The sequence below is a fragment of the Mesocricetus auratus genome, unplaced genomic scaffold (assembly GCF_017639785.1).
Source record: "Mesocricetus auratus isolate SY011 unplaced genomic scaffold, BCM_Maur_2.0 Super-Scaffold_100026, whole genome shotgun sequence".
Classification (NCBI taxonomy): Eukaryota; Metazoa; Chordata; class Mammalia; order Rodentia; family Cricetidae; genus Mesocricetus; species Mesocricetus auratus.
Window position 1 is genome coordinate 28,490,317 of NW_024429207.1, and position 9,766 is coordinate 28,500,082.

At 46.7% G+C, this 9,766-nt stretch overlaps 1 protein-coding gene across 1 annotated transcript; it reads right to left on the reverse strand.

Annotated features, from left to right (window-relative positions):
* Nucleotides 1-546: 546 nt before the first annotated feature.
* Dkk4 (dickkopf WNT signaling pathway inhibitor 4) lies at nt 547-4,366 on the reverse strand. The gene is made up of 4 exons (XM_040731826.1): nt 4,119-4,366; nt 2,848-2,998; nt 2,313-2,459; nt 547-1,292 (listed from the first exon to the last, which is right to left on the reverse strand). The coding sequence occupies exons 1-4, from the start codon at nt 4,227-4,229 to the stop codon at nt 1,042-1,044; spliced, it is 660 nt and encodes a 219-aa protein (XP_040587760.1). The 5' UTR covers nt 4,230-4,366; the 3' UTR covers nt 547-1,041.
* Nucleotides 4,367-9,766: the final 5,400 nt, after the last annotated feature.

The following is a 9,766-nucleotide window of genomic DNA, read 5'->3' on the forward strand; positions in this document are numbered from 1 at the left end:
TATGAGCATAGTAAGCCATGGGTTTAGTAGAGAATAATAAGAGCCAGGGTGCTAGAAAATGTTTAATGGACATTTTTATTTCTGCCTTACAGTGCAACCACATTCTCCTCTACTGGCTCCTGTTTGCTCTTTACTGAAAGCTGGTTCAGTACTCTCTAGAAACTAGGGGCTGCCAGGCATGATAGCACACACCCTTAATCCCAGCACTCGGGAGGCAGAGACAGGCAGATCTCTGAGTTCAAAACCAGCCTGGTCTACAGAGTGAATTTCAGAACACCAGGGTACCAGAGCTACATAGTGAGACCCTGTCTTAGAGATAGAAGAAAAAGAAACGAAGAGACTTCATCAATGCAACTTTTTTCTTTGACCCATTTTCTGTTTGCAAAACATCCTAATAACTAGAAGAATAGGTGTGTGCTTTATCTCAGAAGTAGGAGCCCCTCACCTTAAATGACGTGTGATTCTGGGGACAGGCACATCCATTAGTTTGTCTGGAAGGCAGTTCACAGTATATCAGAAGATCCCGTAATAAACCCACATCCAATCTCAATTTTTTAAAAAGCTTTATTTGAACAGATTGAATGGCTGTGTCAATTGTTTTATTGTAGAATCTTGTCAATATTCTAGACAGGATACAAAAAGCCAAAAGTAATTCACCGTGCAGCATCTCGTAGTACACAGGTTGCTGTGTATTTCAGTTGCTAGATTTGGCTTTTTATATATGCTGTGTGTAGTAATATTCATCTGTGATCCCAAGCCTCGGGTATAAGAGGATCATGAGTTTGAGGCCAGCCTGGGCTACAAAACTTACTTTGAGACCCTGTCTGAGAACTCCTCCCTCTAGCCCAAGAAGTACCCAAAAGGCAGAGGCAGGCAGATCTCTTTGAGTTCAAGGCCAGCCAGGTAGACAGCAAGTTCTAGCCTAGTCAAGGCTTCACAGTGAAGCCTTGTCTCAAAAACACAAAATAAAATAACAATAATAAAATTAGTTCCTGACTGTGTGAACACAGTGAGTCCCATGTTTACAATTGTGTTTACAACTCATATTCTTTGGCATACTCTTAGCCTTGTCTGTTGGCGACTACCAGTCACCTGACTTCGACACAACAGTCCAGGACCACAGTCACAGCGCTGAAAGATTTCTGGGGTTTGGGCAGTGTCTTTCTGCCCTCTCCTGGAGCAGACTTGTCCTTCTAGTAGAACTGGCTTGCAAATTTTTGTCCAAAAATGGCGAGCACAGCAAAGTCCAGGGCCACAGTCCGAAGTTCTCAGACAGCTTTCTCCCTCCTGTCCTGTAACAAGTTAGACACAGGCTTTAGTGGCAGATAGACAGCACAACTCACGGCAGGAAGGTTAAGGGTGTATGTTGTTCTAATGGCATGAGTTTGGAAACCTAGGTATGAAGGCTACAACCTAAAAATAGCAACAGCCAATAGGACCCATGGGTCTCACATAATGAGGGGAAATTCTAACCCTTCCAAATAGGGCTTATCGTTTTTTTATTAAAGACCTTGTTTCAACAAAAAGCAAAAACCACAGTTGTCTAAAATAGTAGTAATCAGCTGGGCAGTGGTGGCACACACCTTTAATCCCAGCACTTGGGAGGCAGAGGGGGGGGATCTCTGAGTTGGAGACTAGCCTGGTCTATAGAGCAAGTTCCAGGACAGCCTCCAAAGCTGCGGAAAAACTCTGTCTCAAACAACAACAACAAAAGACCCTAGTAATAAGTGCTTAGGAAGAAAACCTTCCAGTGTTCATTTACACACAGGCACACACACACACTCACTATGCTGGTGGCATAACAAGTGCCATTTTCCCTTTCTGTAGCCTTCGCATACACAGCGGATGAAAGTAAATGCATTCGCTCCAACCTTGTACAAAATACAGAATGGATTTTGTTGTTTCGAAACAGGATCTATGTAGCTCTGGCTGGCCTGGAACTCACTATGTAGACCAGGCTGGCCTGGAACTCAGAGATCCAACAGCCCCTGCTGGAACTAAAAGGGGTTTGTTACCACACTTAGAGAGAGAGAGTGTGTGTGTGTGTGTGTGTGTGTGTGTGTGTGTGCTCACACACATGCACGTACTGTACCAGTGTGTTGGGAAATGGTGTGTGTGTGTAATTGAACACTGGAAAATTTTCTTCCTATGCACTTATCACTAGGGTATTGTCCTGTCCTGGCTAATGGGGTCTCTTGAGTTGTTCCAAGAGCTCACAGACATTGGGTGGAGACAGAAGTTAGTTTCAACCTGTGGAGCTGAGAGGGAGAAAATTGTTTTCAAATAAAATGTGTTCAGAATGGTGCTCTTACTGCTTTGTGATTTCTTAATGCTGGGCTTCCCCTGAGCACTGTTTTCCTCCGTGGGCCGTTTGGTGGCTCCTTCTGCATAGGTGCTGTCTTGGCCATCATTGTTTCTGTCCATTACTGGTCTTGTGTCTTCCACGGCAGTGCAGACATCTGAGGGACAGCCAGCTTTGGTTAGTGTTATAACTGAGGGACACACGTGCAGATAATGCGGTTACTGTGTTGCTAAGTAATTCGGTAGCTCTTCTACCTTCCATTTCATAATATTTTATATTTCTAACACAGACACCATGTCTCACACACATGCACACACATACAGCAAATAAAATGGTTGATTAATAAAGTCCAAGTGAAAATAGAAAGATCCAACCAGTCTACCCTGAATGTCCTTTAAAGTCATTTTATCCATGTCACCAGTAGTGAATTAATCTGTTTCATCAAAAAAGACAGCTGCTGCAGATCCAAGAACACCCTAGAGCTGCCTCCCGTGGACTGTCCTAACCTACGTGACTCCGATGATGCCTTCAGACGCATGGCTCACCATTCACGCAGACTGTTCCCGGGCAGCACACGGCACTCCTCTCGCACCTCCTCCGAACTCTGCGGCATGTGGCACAGTATGACTTGTCATCATGCAGCATAAAGCAGAATCTCCCCACGCTGCAGTCCTTGTCTGACGCACACTGTGAGCCCTGAGAAGGAAAACTTGTCACAGGCTGGGAAATCCAATGAGCCCTAAGAGGTCTTCATCCCACACATGGGGGGAGGGGCTGTTGAGATGTTGTGTTGAGCTCCGGGCACCCTCTTAATTTTTCAGCGTAACTGGTTTTCCCCCCAAAAGAATACATCAGACTACCTGTGAGAACACCTTGTTTGCTACAGAGCTTGTATTTGAGAGCTTGTCTTTTTTTTTTTTTTTTTTTTGGTTTTTGGAGACAGGGTTTTCTGTATTGCTTTAGAGGCTGTCCTGGAACTAGCTCTGTAGACCAGGCTGACCTCGAACTCACAGAGATCCACCTGCCTCTGCATCTCAAGTGCTGGGATTAAAGGTGTGTGCCACCAATGCCCGGGGAGAGCTTGTCTTTAATCAGTTATGAACCAACCATGCTCCAACCCTCGTTTTACTTCAAAACTCAGAATTTAATACTCTTACGCTCTTCATGAAAATCCAAGGTTTCTCCTGTGTCTTACAGATAACACACATGTCCCACTGCCACTGCACCCACCCCTCCCCAACTGTCCTTCATTATGTATGCACCACATAGGATAGAGTATAATGCATAGTATACATAAATGATAATCAATGACCCCCGAAACAACTCTACAAAGTAGATTATTACAATAATGTGTCATTTCCCAATGTGTTTAATTCGTAACTCCTACACACCTGCTGTGTAACCTTGGTCCAAATGACTGTCTTCTTCATTGATAAATAGAAAGCTATCTCAAGTTGTGAGAAAGACAGTTGATCATAAAGGTCTAGCACATGGTACCGCTTCGTTATACACTGATTTGTAGACAAATTCAGAGCCCTGGCTGGAAAAACACTTTATTGCCTTTTGCTTTTCCTGGCTTTTTGTTTCATCTGCAGTCCAGGTTGGCCTCTGACTCACTGTCAGCTCCTTATTGTCCTTCTCTGCCTTCTGAGTAATGGGATTACAGGTTTGGGCTAATAGTCAATGACAAGAGAGTGGGATTTCCGTGCAACCTCAGTCCTCCATCAGTTCACTTAGAGGTGAGGGCGGCCTGTCTGACCGAGGTTAGTTACCGTTGCTATGGGTCTCGGTGCTACCCTGCTCTAGCTGCACTTACCTTTCCAGCGCCTTGCACATCCGTAGAGATCTTGATGTTGTTGAAATCCAAGACCAAAGCTCCCAGGGGTGAACAGAACCAGCTGAGTCCAAGCAAGGCCACCAGCACCATCCTTCAGTCATTCAGGTCTCCCAGGACTTGCCAGTACCCTTGAGTCCTCTGACGATGGGCTACTGCAAACGGAGCTGAATGAGCCTGCTCCGCGTGCGATCTGCCAGTCGCCTGGGGTGGCCCTTTCTGAAAGAGAAGCAAATCTGCCCAAGGACCGTGTGTTAAAGGAGGCAGGCAGGGTCTGACCAGCATGCTTTTCCGAAACTATTTATAGCCAGACGTGGCCCCTCTTCTCCCTTCCAGCCCACTGGCTTCCTTCCTCTTTACCCCACACAGGCTACAACAGATCCCTTCACATCTTTGATCAATAGTTCAAAACAAGGACTCAGTGGAAGGAGACCAGAGGCAGGGCCACAGCGGCTGCTCCTCCAGGCAGGAGTCCCTCTTAATTATTGCATATCAAAGTCAGTTCAAAGGGCTCCCAGGAGAGAAGGATGTAGGTATCAAAGGCAGTCCTGATAATCACCTGCATTTCCGACCCTCAAACCTTTGGGGGGGGGGCAGACTAAGATGTACTCAAAGAGAATGACTCACATTCGCCAATACGCTGTAGATGCTTAAAAGGAATAAAATAAGAATGACAAATTACTGAATCTACCCTGAAGGCTATAGCAGTGAAGGGTACCTTTTCCTTAGCCCCGACGCCTACACACGAATGTCACTTGAATGTCCCAATAGCTTTGGAACTGTGACAGTTGCATCACCTGCTCCGTTCAGATGAGTGTCACTTGGGAAATCACTCTTCTTACAATGAAAGTTGAGCTGTTTGAAGTCAGAGTTATTTTACTAGAAAACTAAAGGAGTACATGAATATTTGATTTTATTTTCAAATGTCTTAATTACTCTTTAAACTGACACACAATAAAAGCATAAGTTGCCACCTGTACTTCCAGCACTTGGGAAGAGGAGGCAAAAGGATTAAGAGGCCAAGGTTAGCTCTGGCTACACAGCAGGTTGGACCCTGTACCAAAAATCAATAGTGAGGTTTTTTTAAGATTTTAGTTTTAATTATGCACACACATGTGAAGGAGGGGTTGTGCATGTGAGTGCAGTTCCTGAGGAGTCCAGAAGGGGGCATGAAAGCCCTGGGAGGTGGAGTTTCAGGTGGTAAACTGCCTAACCGTAAGTGCTCTTCATTACCAAGCCATCTCTCCAGCCCCTAATTGAATTATTTTTTGTTTTGTTTTTGTTTTTGTTTTTGTTTGACACAGGGCTTCTCTGTGTAGCCCTGGCTGTCCTAGAACTCGCTCTGTAAACCAGGCTGGACTCAAACTCACAGAGAACCTCCTGCCTTGAACCTTCTTGAACGCTGGGATTAAAGGTGTGTGCCACCACAGCCTGGCTTCTGAAATTGAATTTTTAGAACATCCGCTTTCACCCTTTTTCATATGTAAACATCTTATCTCTGAAATGGAGTTTTGCTGTGTTTCCCAGGCTGCCCTCAAACTCCTGGCTCAAGTATCTTCCTGCACCTCCGCTGAGTAGCAACCGCCAGGGCGCCGCCATCTCGGGCTGTTAGAGAAGAGAGTACTTGGAGTGTGTGCTTCTCTGTGTTCTGAACACTTTAGGGAGAAAACAAACTAGATGTGGGAGGAAGATGGCCTTTCAGTCCTCTTCATGGTAGTCATTCTTTTCGGTGTCTAAAATCTAACAAGGCAGGGGGCTGGACAGTTGCCGTTAAGAGCACTGACTGCTCTTGCAGAGGACCTGGGTTCGATTCCCAGCACCCACATGGAGGCTCCCAACAGTCTAACTCCAGTACTAGGGAACAGGATGCCCTCTTCTGACCTCTTCAGATACAAGGGACACATGTAGTGCTCACACACAAGTAAAACACTTGTGCATAAGACAATAAAGTCTTTAGACATTAAATACAATCTAAACAAGACCAATTTTCTGTTAAGTGGGATGGGCTCCAAGGTGCTGCTGGGTCTTCCATCAGGACTCCCAACACAGCCAGGGAGCCCTGTGACACGCTGTGGCAGTGAGGACATTCTCAGTTGGGAGTTCCCCAGCAGGGTCATGCTCTCAAGTTCCCCAGGAAAGCTCTCCAGATAATCACCTGGGCTGGATGTCTAATACCAAGGTGTGAAATTAACCACTATGCTTTCCGTGAATAGCACTTTCCACTCTACTGGACAGAGTAGATACAGTGCCAGCACAATATTGGAAAGTGTCTCTGTCTCTGTTTCTTTCTGTGTTCTCTCTGTCTCTGTCTCTCTGTCTCAGGTCTGGATTCCTGGCTCTACTTTCTGTTCCTCCACACAGCACTTAGAAAACACTCCTCTAGTTGGTTACTTACTTGGCTTTTCACCTAGCCCTGATAGGGTAGGGCTCTCACTAATTGATCTTTGGCTCCTCAGACTTGAGTACTAAGCGCATAATAAAAGTTCAAAATGAGGCATGATTTGCACTATGATCCGGTCTACCTAGAATCTAGCAGCTTCAGCCGCCTTAGTTTTGGATCTGCAAATGTGAACCACCATACTAGACAAAGCTCTGAAACTTTTTATGTGACACACAAGTGCAGAAAATAGATGTATGTGGTATTCTGATGTGCGGCAAGTTGCCAAGGCAGTTCATAGAGGGATGAGCTCATTTTGGGTTTATGGCTCCTCGGAGTCCATACTGGCGAGGACACCATGACAGCAGGCAGCAGGCCTGGCGGCAGGAGCAGGAAGCTTGGACCTCACATCTTCAGCCGCAAGCACAACACAGAGAGGGCAAACTAGGTCTTTTACTCCAAAGCTGTCCCCCCCCCGTGACACACGTCCCCAGAAAGACCACACAGCTTAACCCTCCTGAAACAGCAACAACACCTGGGAACTAGGAGCTCAGATGTCAGAGACCCAGGGGATATGTCTGCTTCAGAGCTCCAAAGTGTTTCTTACTGCTGTGGTTTGAATGTGAAATGTCTTCCATCAGTTCCTGTGCTTTACCTAGTTGGTTGTGCTGTTCCAGAAGGTTATGGAACCTTTAGGAGGTGGAGCCTTGCTGGAGAAAATGAGCCACTGGGGATGGGCTTTTAGGTTTGGTAGCCCGGCTGGGGACAGAATGTGACTAGCCGCCTCATGCTCTGTCACTGTGCCTTTCGCCACTGTGATGTACTCAAACCTTAAAGCACAAGGTAAGCACCCCACCCCCGCCCCGGACTCTTGTCAAGTCAAAATTGGTCACGGTGACAAGAAAAGCCTGGGCTACCCATTTCCCAGGCCTGGGCTTACACCACCAGCTAAACTCCAGCAGCTAGAGATTACATTGCTTTGTTATGCTTCATGGGGTTCAGCAGAGAAAAATCTCCCCCAACCTCATGCCTCCTTTTACAACAAGGCTGCTGTTTCTGGCTCTGAAGAGCCAGGGTAATTTTTTTTTTCCTGAGACAGGGTTTCTCTGTATTGCTTTGGAGGCTGTCCTGGCACTCGCTTTGTAGACCAGGCTGGCCTCGAACTCACAGAGATCCGCCTGCCTTTGCCTCCCGAGTGCTGGGATTAAAGGTGTGCACCACCAAAGCCCAAGCCAGGGTAATTTTAAGAGTGGAATTACAAGGCCAGGGTGACTTGGAAAAAGACTTCGGTATATCTTTGAACCTGCCGAGGCCACTTGCCCGTTAGTAACCACGGTGTTCCTCATCTTGGAGATCATCTTGGCTATTTAAGGATTGGAGATAATGGAGCAGTGGGGAGAGGATGAGGAAGGAGAGCAAGAAAAGTTTTAAAAGGCATCTGCTCTGTTACAGTTTAGATTTAAAATATCCTCCATGGGCTCCCGGAGTTGGACACTGGATCAACAGATGGTGATGGCTGTGGGGCCTCTGGATGGCAACACTGTCATCAACCAAGGGCTCCACACCACACCAGTAGCTGCATAAGGGGTTCTCCACCCAGGCCAAACCAAGACTCACGGCCGCAGCAAAGAAATTGATCTCAGGGAGAACCAAATAGGAAGCAAGATGGGTTTATATTTTAGTTGCTGTGGTCTCACTATGTAGTCCTGGCTGTCCCGGAACTCTCTCTGTAGACCAGGCTGGCCTCAAAGTCACAGAGATCCGCCTGTCTCTGCCTCCCAAGTGCCAGAATTAAAGGTGTGCACCAACATATTTGGGCTTTTCAAAAAAAAATCAAGTTACATTTATGCATGTGTGTGTGTGTGTGTGTGAGTGTGTGTGTGAGTGTGTGTGTGAGAGAGTGTGTGTGAGTGTGTGTGAGTGTGTGTGTGAGTGTGTGTGTGTGTGTGTGTGTGTGTGTGTGTGTGTGTGTGTGTTTGGTGGGGAGGGCATATGGTGCCATACACCAATGCTTGTATATAGAGGTCAGAGGACAACTTTCAGTGGGTGGGTTTTCTTCTCCCCGGATGTGGTTCCCAGGGGTTGAACGCGGGTCATCAGGCTTAGCAGCAAGCCCCTTTCCCACTGAGACACCTCAGTACTCAGAGGTTGAGTTCCTTTACAATGGGGGTTTCTAGCTTCCAGGTTACACCTCTACGGTTCCTGAGGAGCATTCCCACCCTGTTTTTTTTTCTGACGTTTGCCCACGGAGGGTAATTTGTAGCAATGTTAAAAGTTAAAGAGTTTTTCTGAGTAAACAAATTTGTAAGGTGGATTTAGGAGGGGCACTCTTTGTGTTTTAGGGAAAAGATGTGACTCCCAGAAACTCAGCTTCTATTTCATTTTGGCCATAAGTAAGTACAATCTAGTTATGTCCTTGACCGTCTAGGCTGAGGAGTCTTTGGGAATGAATCATCTGGCCCTGAGTGAACATAATTTATTAATTATCTGTGGCAAGCTGTCTTTGGAAAATACATTCTGTCTCTGTGGGCCAGCAAGTTCTTTTATACACAGAAACTTACTTACATTTAGTTATTTACTGGGGGAAGGGCATGCATGTGTCTCGGAAGTCAGAAGATGACTTGTAGGAATCAATTCTCTCCTTCCACCATGGTGAGTTCCGGGAATTGTGGTTTCCCGGTTCAGCAAGTGCCTGTGCCTGCAGAGACATCTCGCCAGCCCATTTCAGGCTCTTCCCAGTGGAGACTGAGGTCTCCTGACTACGTCGGCGTCGGCAGTAAAAACACTTCAGGGTGTAGACTTCCCTTCCTCTCCCAGCCTTTTCTCCCCGTGTCGATATCATTCCCATCTTTCCGTTTTGCCTCAGCATGACTGGCAAAGGTAGCTCACTCGGAAGATCTTGGGGGGCTACAGCCCACCCCACTGGAAGTTTGAGCCCGGATGTGACCAGGCTCACATCCGATGTCACAAACCATGGTGCCATCCTGTCATAACGCACTGCATCTCCTGAAGCTGCGCCTGAAAATACATCTCCTTGGTGTTTTGTGGCCTGGCGTTTTGTTGCAAGAACAGGAAGAAATAACTAATCCACGTTCAAAGGAGTCCTCCTGTCCTCAGCCAGTCCACTGAAGTTCACATGAGGCCTACAGCAGTCAACTCCTTGCAGAGGCCAGCTGGGGCCCTCGAACAGCAAGTGCCTCCTTAACTTAGCTGTCTTTTGAAGAGTCAAGGCACAGTACCCACTAGCAGTAGA